This window comes from Copidosoma floridanum, unplaced genomic scaffold, assembly GCF_036245765.1.
Source record: "Copidosoma floridanum isolate Cflo_tuat_1 unplaced genomic scaffold, Cflo_Japanese_pri ptg000009l, whole genome shotgun sequence".
In the NCBI taxonomy this organism is placed as follows: domain Eukaryota; kingdom Metazoa; phylum Arthropoda; class Insecta; order Hymenoptera; family Encyrtidae; genus Copidosoma; species Copidosoma floridanum.
In genome coordinates, this window is record NW_028321886.1 from 4,118,449 (window position 1) to 4,143,278 (window position 24,830).

General features: G+C 40.8%; 1 protein-coding gene across 4 annotated transcripts in view; it reads right to left on the reverse strand.

Annotated features, from left to right (window-relative positions):
* Positions 1-24,830, reverse strand: part of LOC106643267 (uncharacterized) — a 125,945-nt gene that overhangs the window by 90,946 nt on the left and 10,169 nt on the right. For 2 of the 4 annotated variants that reach the window (XM_089589309.1, XM_089589308.1), the window contains exon 1: positions 7,258-7,420. The exons of the other annotated variants lie outside the window; for them this stretch is intronic. In XM_089589309.1, coding sequence (XP_089445435.1) covers positions 7,258-7,294 — 37 coding nt within the window. In that variant the 5' untranslated portion in view covers positions 7,295-7,420. Of the gene's footprint in view, positions 1-7,257; positions 7,421-24,830 lie in introns of those variants that run through there. 4 annotated transcript variants of the gene reach the window in all.

Consider the following 24,830-nt stretch of genomic DNA (forward strand, 5'->3'; position numbering starts at 1 on the left):
ACTCGTCGTTTCCATCAGCAATTTTCGGGGCCGTTTCGGATCCTTGGCCCAAAGTCGAGCATAAAATGACAACCGGATTAAAGATGCAGCGGGGGGCACGTCCCTTGGGAATATTAATCTACACACCAGAACACGTAGCCAAGTGTATCGTCGCACGTCACGTAATAACAGGGATCATAACAAATTTTTTGTCGCCATAGTGACGTCGTTTGTACGGGTCTCGCGTTGATGCGTGAATCGTTTGGTATATTGGCACTCGACGCACCGACAAATTGGTCCAATTTTTTTTTTCCACCGAACAATGGGCGCATGTAATGTTTTTCGGACGCCAAAGAAGGTCAAACGACGAAAGATCGTTGGCTCGACTCGTCAAACGATATTACTTTGCTGATTGCGGTTTTGAAAAGAGCACTAGATTTCAATCTGCCCCGATGGCGTGCGCTCCCTGCTTCAAAGTAATTCATTGATGGCACGATATAACAAATTGCTGTACAAAAAATAGAAATTACTCCTCGAAATGATGAACAATTATTGTTACACTGAAATAAATTAGGCAGGCGTGTGACGCAAATTATTATTATTTTTTCTTCACTTAATAGGAACACAAAGGTTTTTAAAAGTGACAAATTAGTTATTTTTTCCCAAAACTATAAACGACGTTGTTCACCAAGTGCGACTCGATAATTGTCAAGACGTTTGTCAAATGTTATTTCGTAGATGGAATGTTTCTCCACTCCGGGGATTTATTCGAAGCAATATTATTTTTATTATCTCAATCAACGCGTTCGAGTTTTTTTTATAAATTTCTTGTCACCAGGTACAAGTGAAATATATAATATATATAGATTGGTATATGTTAATCGTGAAATCTAAGGCACACGCTTGACAATGCGTGCACGAGTGACCGGCTGGTTGGGGAATCACTTCCAGAGTACAAAAACAACCTTGCGAGTAGCCGGAAGCATATCCCATTTGCCGAACGACCATATAGGTATACATACAGTTGCGTATATCTACATACATATTATTACATATACCAACAACGTGATTTGTTTTAGGTTTCTAACGTGTATAAAATGAGCGTGACATCGAAAAATTCGGCATAAATCGGCGATCTTGCCCCACGTGTATGGTGTACGGAATGAACAATAAATATGCGGAAGGAGAGAAGAGCGACTCGCGTTATCATTGCGGGTTGCCAGTTTCCCGTGAATTATATATATATCATCAGCGTGCGCGTACATATATACATATTATAGCCCGGGATCCGTCATCGTTATTTCTACGTGTACACGTATAGCATAAACGTGTGTCCGTTCGCGCGTGTGGACGTATTCTTTTCGAGGCATTGGCATCGACGGCGACCCTGAACTTGACGCTGTCGGGGCGGTTGTGTGGGCGCTTGCACTTGGTTGGTTGGCCGCGCGCGTACATATACATATATACAAACGACCGAACGAGTAAGGAGCAGCGTTATCTTGTTTCTTTTCTCTCTTCGGTGTGATCCAATTTTTTTTGTTTCCGATAATACATTATTCGGGGCCAATTGTTCCGAAAATCTACTTGCGGGGATTTTGGGCTTGGAAAAAGGCGCGGTTTTAATTGGGGTCAGGACATGTCGCGATAAATAACAATGACGTGCATATGGGATCACGAAATCGTAAATTTGTAAAATTTCATGGCATTGTCTTTGTCGAAAGGAGAAAAAAAACAAACAACAACAACAGAGGATTGTACGAAAAAATCGCGGTACAGCGCGCACGGCCGTATATTTAAAAAAAAAAAAAAAAAAAGTCTTCCTGTTTCCTGCACCTTCACGCGCGAGAGGTGATAATATTAATCGGGACGTTGGTCGGATTTTTATTTACTACCGGCAAGGCCGCTCGGTAAGTATACGACACAATGGGTTAATCTCGACGAGACCCGATCACACTCTCGGCTATTTGCATTGCACTTGAGATCCGACTTTGCGATAATGCGACGTCGCACTTGGTTGCACCAACACGTGAGATGGAAGAGTTGGACGATATGACAAATTCATTTTACTTTTGTACTTGCATTTTACCTTATTTTTTTTCTTTTTTTTTTTTTCATTATACTATAACATAAATGCAGCAGATAGCAAAGCAAACGCTTCCCATTTTGGGGAATTTCACGGTCGATTGGTATTCGCGCGGCAACAATGTTTTTTCGCGACCCTGACGAAAATTTGCGAGCAGGGAATAAAAATGATTTGCCCAAGTATTTTTACGCACCCGGAGTACAACATTCCATTGACATGAGCAGACATCACCAAAGTATGCCCATCTTTCACGCTGGTAAGCAAGTACAGCCCATAATTGTGCTAATACGGTAATTATTTCATAAAAAGCGTTTGCTCATTAGGAACAAAAGAATCAGTTTTCACAGCTCGAGGTCTAGTATATATGTTACTCTTCGAAAAATAACCTCAAAAACGTTAAAAATCTAAAAAAAAAAAAAAAAAAAAAAAAAAAAAAAAAAAAAAAAAATCAACCTTACAAAAAATACTATGTTGCCCACCGCGAGTGACGTTACAAGCCCTTGGTGTAAAACAGAGAAAAGATGAAAGGCGACGGCTGAAACTGAACAATCGAAGCGAGGCTCGGGCGATGGTGATAAATAATTCCGAGTCAAACATCGTAAATTCCCGGAAAACCCGAGCGCCACATCACGAAGGATCTTGAACTTTCCGTCGCCCCGACAAGTGGAGCGATGGAGGAGATTAAATGGGATTCCTCGATGAAATTCAATCGCAAATATGATAAGTAGGTATGTATATCTCACGTGTACGCTCACCCGACGTTTCGCAACAATTTTAACAACCCGATAAGGGGGAACAACGTCAAACATATATAATACTGCACATCGGAGGTACCGAGAAAGAGCATAATATATTGTAGGTAGGTTTAAAAAAAAATAAAAAGTGTACGTATATTCACCTTTGTGACGGAAATATTAATGAAAAGCATTAACTGTACACGTAAAATCCCAAATCGCGGCGCATGGGGTATATATTTATATGAATAAAAGTACGCGCGATTGGGTAAAAATGTACCACACGTGCTGTGCGTGTAAAAAAGTTGTTTGCCGCGAAAACGGAGCGCGGAAAAATAGAGGCATAAATCTTTCAGAGTCGTGCGCGACAATGCCATTGTTAAAACCCGCGTTTGCGCGCCATTTTACGGGTTTATATTATATTCAAAGCTTGTGATATGATCTGCTCGTCCCGCAATATGACATCCCCTTTGGATGAGATGTAAGGGGTTTTGATTTTTCTGGGCGCGATCCGAAGCGTAAAATTGATGCTGGAATGAGCTCACATTTTAGGTATGGGAGAGGTGTTTTTTGTTTATTTTTCACGACCTCGGCGTCAAAGTGTGCCCTTCACTGTTGTATACTAGTCTTTACGGCATTCGTTGGTCGTCAACCAATGAAAAAAGTAATAACTCACAGCGGACGGAGTCCACGAGGCTTTTCATCTCTAAATAACAAAGCGCGTGAGATCGGAATCGAAACAAACTTCAGCAGAGCTTGCAAAGGAAATAAGATTAGCAGCAATTTTAAGCTTCGTTTTTTTTTTTTTTTTTTTTTTCGTTTTGACTGGCGATGGTGCGCATACAATGGACCAGTGATTCTTCGTTTTTCGAACACCCGCAGGTCGATTATGTGCGCATTCGGAAAAACCGGCGCCCTACGTTTTTCTCTTTCCGCGCTTGTTTTTCTCCTCATTTGGCCGGTGGGATCGTGTTTTGGATATAATTTTTTTGCGAGCATCACGCGGTTGCGCAATCGGAAACGGATCGCGCCGGAAGGGAGATACAGATAGAGCTGCTTTGAATGATTCGCCGAGCCATTGTTCAAACTTTTTCGCTGCGAGAATAACGAAGGAAATTTTTTTTTTTTTTTTTTTTTTTTTTTCACGTGTGTTTCCTTATACGTTACGATGGTCCAAAAGCATCGATGCATCTGGTATACGCTTTCGTTATGGACTAGTAGACAAGTACAATTGAGCGCGCGTTTTTAAAAAATAAAATCAAGCTCCATACAGGTATACAAGAGAGAAAAGAGCGTAGGAAGAAGAAACATGTAACGAGATACTGTACATGTATTACGAATTCTTATCGTCACAGGTAAATGACGTTACTGCTCGATTGAAAAAATAGAGTTTAAAAGAAAAAAAAAAAAAAAAAAAAAACACCAGAATGGGAAATACGGTCATTATAATATAATAGGCAATAATCCAATAGCTATGATCATTCTATTAATTGTCGTGCGCGTGATACTTAGTAACGTATACGAGGTACGTATCGGAGGCGACGATTACTTAATTTATCTGCGTTTTTTTTTTTTTTTTTTTTTTTTTTTTTGTGACAGATGAATGATTTGATGACTATAACACACTGTGATTCAATCAGAAGAGCATCAATATATAGCAGATCAATGAACCTGCACGCGTATATACTTGAGCGTGCGATGCAATGGTAGCGCCAAAAGGATTATAAAAATACCCTATAAACTTTATCAGGCTAACGACTGATAGCCCATATATAAGCTTTTTACATTTTTTCCCCGCCACGACCTAATCTACTCCAGTTGAAATGGGATTAATGCAGAAAAAGTACAATTGATAAGTGCATATATAATTATAAGCGCACTCCCACACCTCCACCCATCATCTCTTGGTCATTTAATATTATTTTCACGCAATGCCAATTGACACGCGTATACGCTATAGAGCTATAAAGCTCGTTTTTCCAGAAATACACCGACCGGAATTATCATGACTGAGGCTATTCTTACTTTTTCATTGCCCGATATTATACGAACAAAGAGCTCGAGACATTCCCGATAAAGTCGAGCAGAAAAAAAAAAAAGACATTCCAGCTCATGCAAAGGTACAAAAGCTTATCTCGCGGTTTTTGCTCCCAATCGATTAAATATGCACACCCATATAATATATATATATATTATGTACATAGCGAGAGGGCACTCGGGGGAGAGATACACAACGACCCCGGCAACCGTACCATGTTTAGTATAAGGGTGGAATGAACTTTTCTTGGGAGCGCCTTGCCAATTTTCGTGCTTGACAATTACAATAATCACCCCAAAAAGGGCGCATTAGGTATAGCATTTCGCGATCACGCCACCACGTTGTTTTTCTGTACATACCTATATACCTGCACTCAACGTATTATCGTCTCGTGTACATGCAGTGCGAGGGTATATAGGTGTATATATATATATATATATATACATGACGTATTATGTATAGTCGAACGTATCGCCGGAGGCCTCAGCAGCCGATGTAACAACAGCAACGAAGAGATAATAGTGTGAGAGACCAGAGAGATGAGACGAGGAGTTCGTAAGTACCCAAGTGAAGATGCATGTATACAATACTCTTCTTTGTATAATACGTATAGCCGACAGGTGCATGTATGGTATATGCATTGCACGGGGAAGCTCATGATATGTGTACTTAATACGCATTCACGGACACACACGCGTCGAAGGCCCTTCCCGAAGCGACTACGTCGGGAGGTCTTTTCTTCAAAAAATTTACCACGTAGGTATACGTACAAGTATGCACACAAATATACCTCGAATACGGCGCTCGAGGTATTTTGGCCGAATCTTCTGAAAAATGAAAAATCGGATGATTTTGGCAGTATACCTGCGAGCCGATGTTTGCCCCGGTTTGGTTAGCTAAAAGAAAAAAGAAAAATAAACACGTACAAATCATTTTTTTGCAATCACTTATCACTGTGTACACACACGTGCGCGCTTGGTTTATTCTCGTGAGCAACAATAATAATAACACCACGCGAAAAATGTTAATTTTGTTGTTCTTTCCACGCGATCTCCGCTAATTAATGAGCGTATACCTCCAACTCGTACGATAAGATTCGCCGATTGAAAAGCACACCTGTGCATAGGTACAGCTCTTCGCGTAAGAATATAATATGATAATGTGTGTTGTGTTTTACCGAAGACGCGACCGAAAGCGGTGACAAAATCTGTCCATCTTCACTGCCTCGGATTGAACGAGGAAAGGGACGTGAGACGAGGTTTTTACCACCTCCTGTGGAACCCGAAAAAAGGGGCATTAGCTCGAAATGCACTCAAAAACTATACCTGGACCCACAATCCGTGCCAAAGAGGAACCTGTTTCTATACGTATATACCCCCTGGCCCAATTGTAGTTTTTCAACGGACATGAACAAGTATACAGGTATATACGCGGGAGTCACGCGATCGTCGCTCATCTCCGCTTCTTCCTTTCTTCGTACGACTCATTGTGTCGAGCGCGAGGATATGGGAGAGGCATGATTTTCAAGAGCAAAGATTTCCCTTCGAAAAGGAAAAAGCGCAGATTGGCAGAGAAACAGACAACTGCATCAGCCGTCCATCATCATCATCATCTCCGGGAAAATGTTGATCGCTCAAGCACAGGGTTACATAATACAAAAGGCGCGAGTGCAACATCACGGCTAAGAGGGGAGGGAATCAACTTCACCAACCTGACTCTTGTACCTGTTGTACGTATATACATGTTATATACATATTCGGGTCTCGCCGATCTGTATACCCATGCACTTACGTGTCAACGAGCGCGAGCGTATAATCGATGACAAGCATTTTTTTTCGGCTTATTTTTTCCACGGCTGCGGATGTGTCTATACTCACGTGTTAATCACGGACGGACGCGCGGTTTGCACTGCAATTAAGTATATATATATCGGATTCGCATCTCTCTCGAGTGGAATTTTTTCGATTCGCATGCCGATGGCATAAAGCATGTATATGAGTACACCGACAGGTACATGACGAGACCCCAACGTGCGTTTGCTCCTCCAACATAAGTGGATTTGAGGTAAAAGCGAGGCTCGATAAAAGTTAATTTTGCAAATTATTGTTGTCAAACAAAACTTATGTAACATGAACGATGCGACGAGCTGCGTCGATTATCTCAAAAGTTACGGCATCTATATTCATGTGTATAAGTAATTGCAATGAAAATAAAAAAAATAAAAATGAATAAAATAAAGCATGTGCACCAAAAAATCGTGTGAAAAATCCAACACCTGCAGGTCGGGCTAATTTTATCAAACGTACACCGGTACAATCCAACGGACATCGTGTTTGTACGTACATGTACACAGTAAATAATATAAAAAAAATAAATAAATAAAAATAAAGAAAATTAAAAAAAAAATCGGACGACGAACTCACTGATACCCTCGACGACGTACACATCCTTGGGATTCATGCCGAGGCAGCTCCGGCGAGCGAAGAAGCCTGGATCAAGATGCTCCGCGAGCTCTCATGCGCCGGTCCTCGCTGTCCTCTGTCATGTGACAACAACGACGCACAACCACCACAGATATATTTTATATATATAGAGCACACGATCGACCAAAGATCGGTTAAGGAACGAGCAATGAGATGCGCACACTTTCAGCGAAAGATTAAAAAAAAAAAACAAAAACAACAACAACAACAACTCTCGAGTTATCCTAGACGCGGTGGCACGTGTATAAGGGGACGATGATCAAAAGAGATGAGCTACATCATACGACACAAGTAAGCACGAGACGTATGCGTATGAAACAAATACACTGCACCAAATAAATATGAAGAATAGTATTATCTAGACAATAAAGAATATTGTAATGGAACAAAATAACACAAACAGAGACACGTTGTACGGGAGCGCGGGTTCGGATGACAATGCGCCACGCTCGGCGCTCGCGGTACGATATGTAGGTATTCCGCGGGGGAAAAAAAAAATATATATATGTATATATATATATATATATAAACTCACACACGCACACACCTACTTTAAGCTTATATATAACTACCGGCGCTGCTATCTATATCTTCTCCTCCTCCCCCCCCCTTTTAATATGCTCTTGAGTTGAGCTCGTGTATAGGTATAGCCGCGCAGAGCAGCTGTGATGCGATATGTCGTTTTACGGAAGCGCCTATATCCGCCACACTCGTGCGCATCGCATGTGCATATGCAGGTAAAGTTAATGCGTGCGACGCAATTGCATGCAATGCATGAATTGTTGTTAAAAAAAAAAAAAGACAAATCTTTAATAAATAAAAATACTTTCATCACCAATCCTAAAACTTTATTATTTATGGTAAAATTTAAACTCTAGTGATGATAAAGACAATATTATTGTATGAGCAATAATAATATATTTTTTATCTGAAATTTGTTTATACATCACCGCATGATATACACTGCATCAGGTGTGCGGAAGAGGGAGCAACGAGCTTCTTTTTCTTACTCCGTCTCTCTCTCTCTCTCTCGGTCGCGGATGGCTTATATTTGTTCCTTCATGATAATGCGCGCGCGCACAGGTGGAGAGATAAGTAAGTAAGTAGGTGTGTTACCCATGTATATACTTATTCTCCAGCTCCGGGGAGAAACAGAGAGAGACTTTGACGGTGGCAGTGAGAGCATGAGTCGACGCGATGCCCATATTATGTCTGCGTGCACCCCTATACCCTTTGTCACGTGCACACCCTGCAATACCAATAATGTTCAAGAGAGACAAGTGGACCTCTCCCTCATTTTTAGGGGCAATTTCAATTCCAATGCTGTAGGTATACACGCGCAAGTGGACGCATTGAGCACGTCACTGGACGACTGGACTCGTATGTTGATAGATATAACGATTAACTAAACCAGCAACACTGTGTGGTCGCGTCGGCGCTTCGAATGACCGGTACATGTATGGTGATACATGTAGGAGATGTCAAGAACAAACTGCGCGTGTCAAAGTGTGCTTCGATACCCCATGTATAATATGCCTGATGGAAACCGGCCGCTCGATGACCTTTCGACGAAAGTGGCCCTATATACGATATTATAATGGAGAGACGGCGAATCGGTATATACATATTATACCTATACGCGTATCGCGTGTACAATCGTACTTTGTAGTTACTTACACTCTGCATGAGCATTAACACACGAAAAACCGCGCCCAAAAGTGTTGGTACTGTGACGTATGGATATACACATACGTACGCGCCACAACAGAGGCTGGGCGGGGTGAGAGGGCTTGTATTTAATGTATACAACCCCCACCCCACCCCATGTCCGTGCCCCTGGTGCTCTTGTATATATATATAGGCACTGATTAATTATTATACGTGTATGCCCATAGTCTCCGGGACGGTGATGGACAATAGATAACATTCGTACAGACATGTATACCTATCGTATATATTGTGTCGAGTACCCACACGATAATATATTGAGCTCGTTTTCTTTCGCTTCTTCTCCTTTTTCTTTTCTTTCTATACTTTTACCGATATGACATCTCTGTCTCGAGATCGGCCAAATTCATAACTCTCTCTCTCTCTCTCTCTTGTTCTGATTTCCATCTCTCTCTCTCTGGCTATATACATAAACGCGGAATAGCTGCTGTGACATAGGAATGTACATACTTATACGTGATGAATAAATTGCGCGATGAGCTAATATTTCACGCTATCGAAATCGCGTGTTTGAGTTATGCGTGTGAGTGCGCGTATGTACTGTGCACGGGTGTACAGATAAATACCGCTACTGAAGGTATGTAATGGAAAAAAAAAAAAAAAAAAAAACTCGGCTGTTTATAAAACTGATGGAAAACAATCCCGAGTATGTCCGATTCGACGCGAAAGCCACGCGGGTATAAATATACACGTGCACGTTGCAACAATGTCTAAGGTGCAAAAAGCCCGAGATTTTCTCCCGACGATGCTTGAGGGGGAGAGGGGGGGGGGCCGTATACAATCGCAGCCGATTCCGATTAAGCTTTGACGGCTCGCATCTGTCAATCGACGTTTTACCGATCTCTCCTTTTCTCGGGCCGTCGGTTTGTATATGATTCTACTCCGTTCGCTTTCCACGACAGGTTACCCGGTTTCAGCCGTACCTGGGCTGTACCTATATACGTGGATGAAAAGAAAAGAGCTCCAGTCGAATATCATTGACCGCGATCGGTATGATATATATATCACGAGCTAAAGTCAACGTGGACCGTTTTCAACTCGCAGAGATCGATACTTTTGCCCATGCTTGTGGTGAAAATTGCAAACAATCCCCAAGGCTTTTCTTCGATTTACCCGCAAATTCCCCTACCACAAGGATATCATCGTTATGTCAAACTTGGAAACGTGAAAAAGAACAAATTTAACATGGTGCTACAGAAGCACGTGCTGTCTAGTCGGCTGATGACTTTTACCGGTTTTTATTGCGTGTTCCACTGACCACGGAATGCTGGACGTGCCGGCGTGACATTTTTTTGGTTTCCTCTTTTTTTAGAGTTCAAATTTTTTATTTATTTATTTATTTATTTTTTTTTTTTCACACCAGTGGTAAATATGTACGACCAAAGCTCTGTTTTACTGTATCACAAATTTGTTTTCCAGCCCCGGAACGAGCATCTATACTTCTAAGGAACAAAAAGAAAAAAGAAAAAAAAAAAAAAATCACTTCTCTCGTGTAAGATGCGATAAATTTTAAACCACCTTAGTCGACAAACTGTGTATGAATATGTTAACCTTACCCATACATCACGGCTTGTCACCCGGGGTACATGGTCGTAATTTACCATTCTTCATATTTTCCTTGAAAAAAAAAAAAAAAAAAAAAAAAAAAAAAGACCTATCATTACAATTGAAATAAAAAATGAAAGCGTCGCTACTACAACGACGCGCTGATTTGTCGAAAAATGAGGCTCCAAAAAAATAGCACGAGTTTCATAGCGAGATAAATTTCCAGGATCCCATAGCTCTTTGGCAATTTTTCATCATCGGTGAAACGGGCGAAAAACAGAAAAGAAAATAAAGCCACCATGACCGCACGGCTGTGTTGTATATAGACACGACACGCGCGACCTTATCCTTCAAAGAGGCCATAAGGGCGCCTCCCCCCCCCTCTCTCTCTTTTTACAGTGGCTCTTGTCGATAAAACGCGGGTGTGCCGCTAGGGGTTGTGTCTAATGGTACAAGTACACACCCAACCCTCTAACGACTTTGACGACGACTGCACTATTCCTCACTCCCACGACACGCGACGGAGGCTCTATATTTCACCACAATTTTATCACAATCCGGACATAAAGATATCCGCATAATATATATAGCTGTTCATCGTGTGTGTAAGAATTTTTTTTTTTTTTATTATTATTACCATTTTTACTACATTCGTGCTTCCAATTAGGGGGAAATTAGAGGCGAGTCCAAAATGGACGCGACAGAGTTATTTCTTCGGGCACAGGGTTTTGTTTTTCGGGGTATTGACGAACGGGGTCGGGGCGGGCCGAGTCTGTTGATGGACAATAGAAACAAAAATCAAAGCTCTCGTTGCGCGTGTTGAACAAGTAATGCGAACGACTCGATAAAAAAAAAAGATGAACAAATTTTTTAGAAACACGCCTTCGAAGCAATGATTTTTGAATGAGCGTTTTGAATACAAAAAAGAGCATGTACAACTCGAGCGAACTCAATTTACGTGGCAATATTTTTCACAGCAAAAAAGAGACCGAGTAAAACGAAGAAAGGACAAAAAAAAAAAAATGGCACAAAATGCATCGAAAGAAAACTTTCACGAAGATTAAATGACTTTTAATTGAAAGTGTAGCTCGTGAGACCTGTCGCAATGCGTGATCGGTAATCGGATGAAAAACCTTTTGTGTACAAGGGATACGGTCGATTATTCCTGACGGGAAAGTTACATTATATATATATCCTTGTATGCTATACGGGAGATTATCCAACGAAATAATTAAAATTCACGTGTGTCATACAATTCAGAGATTATACTTAAAAATGTCACGTCACACGATCGTCGAGGAATTACTGTGTGTATATACCGAGTGAATCGATGATCCTTGAGCCGGCAGCCATCAACGTTTTCGCCGGCAACCGCACAGCCGATCGATGCTTTTCAGGCCACTCGGTTTCTATTTCCTTACTCGCGGAGTTGAAGAAAAGAAAAGAAGAGAAAAGAGGGAGGGGAAAAAAAGTGAGTCGACAAATAAATTACAGACTTCCTACATTGCCGAGCAAACAAGTCCAAATCGATCATCCTCCTCGTCCGGTTAAGAGGGCGTGTACGAAGAAAAGTAACGAAAAAAAAAGAAAAATTTTATCGATTCCGTTGACCCTTTCGTGCCGCGCATAATTACACTCGCGCTCTTGGGTCGAGAGTGTTTCTTCCTTCCTTTCTTTCTTTCTGTCTTGACGGCGACAGAGGCGACGGCCTTCTGCGCCGAGCCGTCGAGGTGAGGACGCCAGTCATAACGGCATTGTTCGGCTTTTATGCCTGCCGGCAATAAAATAAAGAAAAAAAGAAGAAAAAAAGTGTCCCGATCCGAGTCGAAAGGTCGTGCTGCTTTATCGGAATATTCGAGACTTTCTCGGCCGCTCCTTCGCTGCCTAAAGGGTTCGTGGCGGTGGTTGGGGCACGATTCTGATCTTTGGCCGATTGTCGGCCTTTTTTTCGTATTCAAGCCATGGGACCGTGGATTTCTGGTTTGACTGGTTATTGAAAAAAAAAAAAAACAAAAAAAAAATATTACATAGCTATACCTCACCGATAGCTCCTTTCCTCCTTTAGTTTACAGGCGAGCCCTTGAGGATATTATGGTCGTATCTTTGCGTGATAACAATTAATTACACGCTCCGAGAAGAAGAGGCAAGACGTTTAAGATGATCGTTGGCTCACAAGAGCCACAGTAATCATCAAAGTGGCGCTGTATAATTTTATGAACGTGTAATAAGAACATCTCGTATACACGCCTCACATTGCGTTTTGCTTCAAGATTTTTGGGCATTGTTTTTGTACGTCTTATTGCCAGCATATACATTTAATCTCAAGTGAGATTATAAATACAAATGCAACGCTGTTGCTTTATCCGAGGGATATAAAATATATGCCTGTTCAATTCTGTCAAGCGACTAGGTATGGCAATTGAATTACGTGGCCTCCAGAATTATATTATTATTGTTAACATTATTATTTTATGTGAGTTATGTGGGCAGCATTTTTTTTTAAGGCTATTTGATCGCAGGTAACTTTGTTTGTGGACGACGAATCATTTATCTCTGGAATAAAAAAATTCAATGCATAAATCACACTGATCACGGTTTACCTTTGATGCAAGTTTAACAAGTTTGGCGTGAAATTAAAAAAAAAAAAAAAAAAAAAAAAAAAAAAAAAAAGAAAAGTTTTAAACAAGAGTCGAGTGTAATAATACCTATAGTGCAAAATTGGCGTAATAAAAATTGATCCGCATCGTGTCAGGACCGGCAATTTTCCTCTGTCGTTAACCGCGTCACTGGGTATAATCCTAACAACTCGTGCGGCGTATAAGCTCCAGCCAACAATAGACGCGATCTTTTGACATGAGCACCGAGTGCTTATCACGCGCCCGTTGCTTCATGTATATATACACGGACTTGATGCGTTCGTCGGGTGCCCTATACCTCTGCTCTGTGCCATTATGTGTATGTCCTTTACTGCTGTATGTACAAATGATAACTGAAATTTCGAGGTGATGCGACGGAGAAGAACAAAAATCGGCGAATAAACGTGGATCGCTTTGGCTAAAACGGCAGGGAGAAATTTAAGCAAGTTGACGAGGTCAAATGTAAATCATGAGACAGGATACTTTTTTTTTTTTTTTTTTTTTTTTCGTTCTCGACCATGTAATAAATTAATACTCTGTGTGTTATTCCAATGTTTCAGTATATGTATCGAATACGTCGTCGGTCACAGCACTGATGGCACGCTTCGGCGAAAAAAGCCCAGACAAGTCTCCCGTAGCTATTAATAAAATCGACAACAATGTTTCTTTTCATTGGTCTAAGAAAAAAAAAAAAAAAAAAAAAAAACCGGCTCATTGATAGCAACTACTCGATTTTCCATCAGTTGAATGGGCCTCGGTGGCAAAAATAGCTCGTCGTGACAAATATTAACAATCTATCAAGAGGCTACACGAGTGATTGGAGGTAAAAATAGATGGTTAAAAGTGGAGGAAGAAAAAAAACTGCAGAGGTGGCCTCAATTACATTAATCCTCGATATCATGGTAAACACACACCCACGTGTATATATATACATCGTATGAAAAAAAAAAAAAAAAAACGTGAACGCGCGACTCGTCGGAACACATTGAGGCTCACTAACGAATTATTGTACACTATGGGCATAAAAAAGAGGATGAATTATGCCCAAGGCTCTGTAGCGAAAATCAAATATTTTGAAAGACGCGGGTAGTACGTAGACGGAGGAGGAGGAAAGATTCAACGCTCGAGTTGTACAATTGCGAGTATGAATTAATTAGACCGACAAGTGGAAAAAAAAAAAAAAAAAGATTATGTCTCTATCGTCCAGCCGAGAGAGGCGACACACCTTCCCATTACCGCACAATTCATCCAACAGATCGCACGAGCGGATCGTTTATTTTATTGGCCAACGAGCAAAAGTTCGCGGAGGTGTGCGCGGCAAAAAAAAAAAAACTCTCGCTATTCTATACAAATACGCCCGAGTTATAGTTTTTTTTTTTTTTTCACGATCCACGCGAACCATGTGTATTTTAATCTTTCGCTCGAGATTTGTAGCTCAAGGCTGATTTGATACAAGGAGGGCATACACGCTCATTTGATTATCACTTAATATAGTATTGGCCCAATTAATGACACAAGTGCCCGCACGATCGTCCAACGAATTCAAGGATTTTTATGCTTTTTTTTTTTTTTTTTTTTTTTCTTTTTGTTTCTCAAACACTTTGCACGTTGCACTTTTGCGAGATACGCTACAGCCTCTGAATTAATACTTTTGATTTCCACGGCAACACTCGAGTATACTTTAAGGCCAAAGGCTGGCCAAACTGACCGGAATCAAGCACAGGGTACTAAACAACGCCGATACTCATCCGCAAGGTCGGGAGGAAACTTGAACAAACAAGAAGGAAGGGACGAGCGATTTATCACTGCTCGAAGCCTACATACATATATATATATAGAGAGAGGGAGGGAAAATTGAGACGCAAGTAACAGTGGCTTAAAAAAAAGAGTCACGGGGCGGCCCTGTGATGGCTTTCACCTTCGCGCATAAGGACTCTCGCGCTCTCCTCGAAAGATCGATGCACCCGCTTGCCTGTGAAGTGCCTGATGCATATATACAACCCGAGGCAGGAAAGGGAGGCCGACACCTGCAGTATCGTTCGAAAAGGTAAGTATAGATCGAGGAGGGAATTCCCGAGCTAAAAGCTCCAGCGCGTCAACAAAATTTACCTCAATATAATCCCCCAATCTATAACGCGAAAACCAACCATCTCCTACTCAAGATTATACTCAAAGTGAAATTGAGATAATTAAGCTTAAAAATTTAAATAAAGAATAGAACAAGTAGTCCATAGGTCACAAAAAAGAAGAAACGTCCGTCCAACAGCCGAGCTTCGAGGAACAAGAAAAATCACAATCCCCCGCAAGTATTGTATGTAGCTCGTGATGCATTTTTGATTACACAATGGACGAAGATGCAATTTGCGTAATGCATATATATATATATATATATATATATATATATATATATATATTATATAGGCGAATCAAGTATGAAACGCAGATGCCTATCGCTTCCTCGTAATGATAAAGTGTACGTTCATTCGCGTTATTTTCCTGATGAATTTTCAACGCGTGGCTGACCAAACGTGCCCCCTGTCCGAGTTCTTATGCTCACGTGTACCTCGCTGGGACAATCTTCGAGACTTTGGCGGTTGGCGTTACTCACGTAGAAAATAAGATAGAAAAAAAAAACAAAATCACGAATATTCTTGGAATGTCATCGCATTTACTTGTACAAAGTGAACCGATACTTTTACACGTTGCGTAACCCGTACCACCGGGGGGGATGGCCGTTGTATTTCCCCTGTCGTCCGACAAGCGCAAGCTGGACACGCGCGCGCCAACAGGTGGATTCTCGATGAACATACAGTGAGCGAGAAAAAAGAAAGAATTGCAGTGCAATTGGGTAAGTGACTATTGGAGCATTGTTTTTTCTTATTATTGAAATAAAAAAGAAGAAAAAAAGACTCGCGGGGGAACAGAGCGTGTGCGCTCGGACGCGCATAAATATGAAATCGTACAAACGATCGTTACATGCCTCTTTATTGTTTCCAAGGTAATTGGCTGCGAGATGGGATGAAAATTTATGTGATCACGAGTCCAACAGTTGCATGGATAAACCGTGTCCCGATGAAGTAACCAATTGAAACGTCAGCGCTGAATTGAAAACAAACGAGTGGCTGTAGGTATATCATTAAATTTTCTAACGCATTTGATGTAAAGAGCAAACCGAATCGAGGAAACGAAGGAGAAAAAAACTTACGTTAAAATGATCAACGCGCACGGAGCTATCAACTTATGTCTTTGTAGCAGATAAAAAAAAAAAAAAATCCCAGAGCCCCGTACCAATACAATCAAATCAATGATTCGCCGACCCATGGATTCGTACGATTCGAGACGATGCACGCTCGTTTTACCCACATATTGCACAACGCATTATCCAACGCGTCGCGCGGTTTAATCGGAGACGAGTCGTTCGACGCCGCGAAATTGCGGTAATCGCGCGCGTCCGTGATTTTAGACGACATTAATTGTGTCCCGCAATCGTCCTCGACCTTAGCGCGAATGACGGTGCGAAATGACTCTTATTACAGCGTCATTGTCGGCTGTCCAGTAGAAAAAGAGAGAAACGAAACAAAAACATTATGGAACAAATTGTTGGACCGAACGCGACGGGCAGTTCTTCAAATACTCAATTAACCAGCCGGATTGATTTACGAGGGAGGGGGGGGGGTCCCCTGTAGGTACGCGCGTACACGGGCTTCCGTATAAATCATAACGAGCAAGTGCAGCAGCATCGGGCAGAGGGGGAAGGGAGGATGGCAAGGACGTTCGCGCGTGCTGTTGAAAGTGAAGTAACGCGTGCCTCGTTGTATACGTGGTGTATGGGTACTTGCAGCGTATACATGAAAAGGAGAGTGTTGGGGGTTACTGTGTTACGGGGTGAGCTGAGCGCGGGGAGATTTTATTGACCGCCTAACGAGGCACTTTATATGCTTGTTCCTCGATAAGTATATGCTTATTCGATCTCGTCGAGTATACACAACGGATTACGGTGCGATTGGTGCGACAAAAAAAGATAATCCAACTCGTTTATCGCGTGTGTTTTGACTTTTGTCGTGCAAATTGAAATTTTTCATTTTATCTTTAACCATATGGATTTCGGCGAGTTTCCTCAAATTTTTGTGTTTATTGAAATCACTTGTTCTGTCATTTTGCGACCATACGAGTAAATAAACCGTTGGCGCGACCATGAATAATATGTTTTTCTTACGACGATTCAACTATTTTTAACTATGTTTCATATGGTCGAGCAAACGTTTTTTTTTTTCCGTAATGTAGATGAATCACTGTGAGTATAAACAAACAGGGGCGTGTTTCGCGGTAAATTTTTTTTCGCCGTTGTTTCTTCCAGGTGTGTATAATTGTGAGTCGAGCCTCTTTGCGGTACACTCGCGTCGCCGCCAAGTGTGTTTTGTAAGGTCGGTAGAATAATTTCAGAATCAGGAAAAAATTCATTTGAATGATTAAAACAAAAAAAAAGGATAAGAGAGAGAAAAATCCACGCAAATCAAAATCAATCTGGAACACTAAACGTACAAAAAAAGAAATCATGTGCAGCTGACTGCTAAGTGGCACAGTACTAAGCGCATTTCGCGGGCAACGCAAAACAAACGGGATTGCGAAACACAATTGTGTTTTTATTTTTTATTTTTTTCAAACCAGACTCTACAGCATGGCTCCGCGGGTCGATCTGGAATTTTCGACGGCACGTGAGCTTTCAACATAATATTGTTGTATGCATACCCCTAAAAAGTGTCGCGGTAGCACGACACGCGATCGGATCGCGAACGCCCGATGCTCCTTTCACCGCAAAAGTGCACGACCGATTTAACGGATTTTTTTTTTCACGGCTGCACTTCGATCGCGCGTTGCGCAACGGAGATACATGCCCCGCCTCTCTCTCGATCCCCCTTTCGGTTTCTCGGAGAGACGGAGGAGCGTCAATTTATTCGAGGATGATCATCACGTGCTCTGCATCGCGCCTCCTCCAGCACACCTTCTGGATTGTTACACAAGTTTTCGGAAAATCCATTGTTTCGCTGGGTAACGGAACAGTTTTTTTCTTTTTCGTCCATTATTATTCAGATTTGGATTCGAGACAAGAAGGAAAAAATGGAGGAAGCTATAGGAGCAGTACATGAAAGAGGGGAAAAAAGAGACGCTGATTTACGACCATCGCGTGAGATAATAATTGATTTCAGACCATTTTTTCCTTCTTTTTTCATCCGGGAGGCGAGTTGTGAGGTACTGGAGATGTATTTAATCGATCGCGTGATTTACGTGTTTCGGTTCGCGTATTTTGCTCTGATGGTTGAAAAATTGATATTAAACTGACAAAAAAAAAATGGAATTTTTCGTGACGTCAAACGTGCATTATGTACTCGCTAATGACCTATATGCATCGGGTGTCCTTGCACCCGTCGAATATTGAAAAATAGCTGCGTCAACAGCGATCGGAAAAGAAGCGCGAAAAAAATATTTTTTCAAAAGAATCTTCGATCTTGTTTGGGCTCGAGTTTAGTGAGCCACTGTAAATTTGAAGCAAAAATACTGTTTTCCCAACCCTTACATATACAACCCACATGCAGCTCTTGACGTCAATGGGTTCGAAGTTGTAATACTCTTTGAAATAATATTTCAAAAGAAGCGAAAAATTGTTGTTTTTTTTTGTTCCTCTAAATTTTGTTTTTATGACTGCAGAATTGAAGAAAAAAAAAAAAACCTGATTAAAAATCTCCTCAACGTTACAGCTTCGCTGCAAGATCGGCAAATAATGATCGCAAGCTCATACCCATAGCAAAAAGTTTCGTCCAACACGTGTACCCTCAAACTAACCAGATGAAATGTTTCCATCGAAATGTAGAATTTTCAAATTTTCGCGACGACGATCGACGAATCAACAACGAGAGAAGAGAACAAGCGCGCAAAGCCACACGAAAGATCGCGCGAAACATGCACAATACGAGTGTGACGACGATCGTGTCAGGGTCGGTTGTTACTCCGCTGCGCTGCACAACTATCGTATATACATTATACGTGTATTTAGCCAAGCTGCGACGGTGACGAGCCTTTCGGCACTGCACACACACGAGAGTGCATTTTACGATGACCTCCTATGCGATGTCGAGCGCCTTTGTTGTCAAGTTTCTTTTTTTTTTTTTTTTTTTTTGCACCTCTTGGCCTCTGCTGTTTCGTGAGGTCTTGGGATTCTTTTTTCAGCGGATCCTCGCTCTTGGGAAAATTCCGTGACGAGAATTCGGCGAGTGGGATTTTTCGTTCTTTTTTCGCATTTCGCGAGTCTTTACCGAGGGTTTTTAAAGTCTCACCGCGCCTGTAAAATCGCCCGTACGAGGCTACACGGAATTGCTCTTGACAAGTGCAAAAATCAAAAAACCATATTACATACTAGCAGAGTAATGTGGGTATACACAGGGGAAAGGGTGAGACACACGCTGCACACGTTACGAAATGAAGTTTAAGGGGGTTTTAATTAAAAAATGGTCTTTGGCGGAAGGACTGAATTGGAATCGCATGTGTATATATATACCTATGAGAGTATAATATGTTATAGCGGAGAGACGCGCACATCGGGTCCCGAGCGTAGGTATATTAGCTGTGTGTTGGTGCCTCGATTGCTCTCAATAAGTGTAGCGGTGTGTCACCAGTTAAGGCAAGTGCTTAATGCACACCCGGTGATATATACCTACTTACGTCCTCTGCTCACGTCTATATCTGCAGCCGTTGCACGCGTGTGTGGCTATACACATTCCGTCAAACCGTTTATTATTATTATTATTTAAAAAATTAAATCATGTTACTGCAACATCGAGCCCAACATATTGTATACGAAATTTTAAATCAATATCTACCTAATAAACGAGAATCAATTATCAAAAAATCAGAAATTGCTGGGGACTGTAATCTTACCTCGAGTTTTAGCGTTTCCCCGTTAATAAAACAGGCAACTCGATGAAACAGCGATCTGCATTGAGTGAAGAAAACTTTTTTTTTCCTCAATTAAATTATCACCACGCGCCAGTGCAAGAAATGAACCAATCGTTGTAATCACAAGTGGATGACCATACTTGCACGTACTTAATGTTTTATTGCTCTTCTTACTACCTTATACAACCCTACAAGTCCCAAATGACCTTTGAATGGGTCAGCGTTATACTTGTGCTCTTATGTGGTGTTGCAATTGGACGGTGTTACACGTGAAATGTGTATACATAGTAGGTCGTTGCTGAACGCTGGATTTTCTTTTTTTTTTTTTTTTTTTTTTGTCATCCAAAGTGTACTCATTAAAAAGTTCCATTTCCATACTCCAAGTTTAGTGCAGAAATAGTTTAGTCAACATTACTTCCAGCGCATCCTTTTCTACAACTTCGAGGAACCTCAAGGAATCTGTATATATACGAACTATGGACTTTTGACTTTTGGTACATTACACACCTATTGCTTACAGGGAAATTAAAGGCCCCCGGGCCTTAAATTTGTGCTCACTGCGCCTCACGATACTACATTTTACAGAAAAAAAAGAAAAAGGAAAAACATCAATCGTAGCCAATACTTGAAAATCACTCGTACAAAAACAATATAATTGAAAAGATTTCGTGTATGATCAATTATAAAAATGGGCCATTCGCTCGCAAGCACGTAGCAATCAAATTTTGCTCTACATTACGTGATGCCTCTGAAAATTGAGACAAGGACACGCGCCAAATTAAGATAGTAACACTATTTTTTTCTGTCCACAAAAATATGTTATCCGCAGTGTACACGTTTATTAGGTTTTTATAGAAGCCACTGAGCGACGCACTCATACATTATGCCATTGTACAACGTGACTCAAAAGTTTGAAACATTTTTGCTCCAACGAAAAAAAAAATCAATACTTATGCCTCGTACGAGTACCGCTAAATGTGTACATTATTTGCCGTTTCGGGTACAACTTTTAAACGCAACAGCTGATTTTGTGACCTCCAGGTGACAATTGTACTCGTAATGAGCTCTGTAATGCCTCATTATTATTATCATTTTTTTCTCCACCAACTAAAAAAAAATCTTGGTGAATTCGTCGAGTGCGCTTATGATGCAGCAAACGATCAAACTGTCGGACGTTTTTATTTTCGTCACTATAGAGAAAACACGGACCAACGCAATCAGTCACTAACAAGGGATAATAAAAAAAAAAAAAAAAAAAAAACAAATGGAGGGAGGGAGGGGAATAAAATCGATCATGTAAAGGAGAGCGTTGCCAAGGTGCACGTCAGTGCTCAAGTTTTTCCCGCACCGCGGAAATAAAAAAACGCGGTGACCGCGGACTTTTTTCGCCCAACAGTCCAGCGCTGCACTTTGGCATGGGCATTTCTACCGGTTCTTTTACATTTTATTTTTTTCGGGCCACGCAAACGAGGTGAACGCGGCGTTGCGCAAGATCGGCAATTTTTTTTCCCTCCCCCGTTTCGTATCGGTTGGATTATTATCTTCGATCTCGGATCGCTGCCTGTTATATATTGGGACAGGCAGTACGGTATGGCCACTGCGGGACAGGATTCTAGGGGCATTTTTTTTTTTTTTTTCGCATAGGCTGTGATTTCAATCTGGAGGAGGAAAACTTTGCTTTCGATTAGGCGAGAGAAATTTCACGTGGCCTCGTAAGAACGTTGTTTGCGCACTTGCCGTCGAAAGATCGGTGATTCGAAGAAAACCTGTGCAAACACCGGACGAATCGGGTATTTTTGGCACTGTTTGCTCTTTTCAAAGTATATGATCGATGGATCGTTATCATCTCAACGATGTAGTGAAAAATTTGCTGTTAATTGGGAACGAAAAAAATCGTATTCGGCAATAACGTGTCGTTGGACGCAATGTAGGATTTTCGCGTTGAAAACTAATGATAGTAATGACATTTTTTTTAAAACCGGTTAGTAACAGAAATGACGATGCGGATGAAAGGTCGAGGGGGAAAAAAACCTAATTTGAAATAACCTACAGCTCGTAAACTCCTGTGAGTCAGCGGTGATGGAAAAACAAAAAATTCAGCGGTAGATAAAAACGTCGCGATTGACGCACACACACATGTGCAAAATTAGTAATCGCTGAAAAAAAGACATGAGCAATGGTTCTTCGACATGAGCAATTCAATCGGCAAAGGAGTAGATAATCTACACTCGACGATGATGTGCGGAATTACCCAAACTTTTGCACTTTTGCAATGAAAGTCGAGCTCGTTGTACATGTATACTTACGGCGCGTATTGGTGATGCTGCAGACAAAATATACACCTCTTTATTGTGAGAACCAAACTGATTTACCCATCATTTATTGTTTCTTGAATCACCCAAGCGGTGGATTCAGGTAATAATAAATAACGCAGTGGTTGTGCACGTGTAAATAAATGAATAGGTCTCTCGCGTTAGCTCTCAATGCGTATAATATGTACCCGCATTGTATTGGACACTCGCTCTATTCATAAATAATAAGCGAACGAAGGTTGAGCTCGTGGTTTTTACACCACGCGATTATTCAGATAATTAGTTTGTAATTATTGCAACTGTGAAACTATGAAACGTCGAAACGGTAAAGAAAGAGCGAGAGGAGAAGAAAAAAAATTTACGCAAATAGACGGGTGTGTATGCACGTGTATATATAAGTAAACTAGTGCTCGGATAAAGTATTGTAATGTGCCGGAAAATCTATACCTACGATAAATTTATGCAACTCTATAGCAACTTTATTACACATCTCTCGCGTCACTCGAATTGTAAAAAAAAAAAAAAAAAAAGCCACACGCTCGTGCATACAAGGTAATTATGATCATCGTTAACCTAATTTCGGGAGATGTATATAATTATGTACCATATGATGTGAATACATAATGTTACCGATACGACAAAAAATTTTAAAACGCGAAAGCAATATACGCGAGTACGCGTTACAATTGATTGTCCCGAATATTTTAATGATCACTCGGAAATGGGTAATTTAATCGTCAGTGTTGAATTTTTTTTTCTCTTTTCCTCCAAATGGTGTAACTTTAATTAAAAAATTAATCCACTGACCTTCTTTTATATACAAAATGGAAAATCAAAACGACTTACGCTCAAAGAGCATAGTACGAAAAAAAAAAAAATAATAATAATAATAAAAATAAAAAATACTCGTGAGAAAGACTATTGTAGCTGATGCGTTTCAACGATCGCGTGTCCTGTTTGGGATAAATTAATAATTTATAAAAAAAATCTAAGCACTACGTTTGAGTGCACGTAACACAAGCGTATATAATTGTATGTATAGAGTACAGGTGTAACACTTGGGTAATTATATAAATAAAAATAGTAAAAAAATGACACATAGTGCGTAAATCATCGTAGGAAAACTTCCAGTTGTATCGGTAATGCCCGCACGTTTGTCTGTAAGGTTTTACGCGCCAGACTAATAGCGAGTGCCTGCATGACTACCTCGTAAGTAATATATTAATAGAAAATCGATTGGTCGGTAGAAAGAATAACCAGCGGCACTTTGTTTATTGCTTTCTATTATTGTGCGTTGCATTGATTATCTGATTACAAGGAAAAATCTAATCACGCGCAAACCGTGAACAATGATAATTAGGAGAGGTGAGTTTAGTAGTAAAAAATCGATTGAAAATTTAGCTATGATTGATTTTCAAGCTGCAGGAAGAAGATCCATGTATGCGTGGCACAACAACGTAGAGTAAACAAAACGAATAGGGTATAAACATTTAGAGGGAGATGTGACAAGTGTAGACGTTCCTTCCGGCTCGATTGGCAGTGCAGTCGCGCGGCGCTTAATTAAGTGCAGAGAAAAAGAGTCGCTTTTCCGCGCTTACTCCGACTTGCCTCGTCTTTGAACTCGATGACATGCCGGAAGTACTCGGCTACTTAGCCGAGCCCACCCGGACAAGCATAACGCGTGCACAACTAACCGAGTGTGCAGTTCAATCGACGCTGATGTTGTTTAACGATGGAATTTGGAAAAAAAAATCATTGCAGGTTGAATTGCTGGTAAAGCTGCAGTTACCTCCAAGTTGACTTGATTACTCCCGGATCGTTTACTCTGGACACATGATTGTGAAATTCAACGGATCTATAGGTTGAGTTGTTGCATACACTCGCTTACAAGTGCTGTAATGTTAATTTTGCGATAAAAATGCGTAAAATTTTTCACTCCCCCTGTACGCGCTGGCTATGAGTTTGTATGTATGTAGAAAGTGCATTTTTTCCCATACTCGGTGTTTATAATATATTGTTAAGCACAATACACGTATACATATGGTGCCTGTCTCTTTGTAAAGGTACATTATATATATATATTTTTTTTTTGTTTGCCAAATGTAACATGCCCGTGCACGACAATAACCCAAGAAACTCCAAAATTCAGGAAAAAATAATAAATACCATATACTTCCGGGTATAGGGACAATTTCCGCGCGTATACGGTAGTAAAAATGGCTCGGCTATAAAACAATACAAATCGCCGGACACGAATCGGTGATAATCGAAAAAAGAGCATAATAATATTATAATATATACGCTTTACGAATGAAGCACCAAGTGCACCGATCACCGCCCC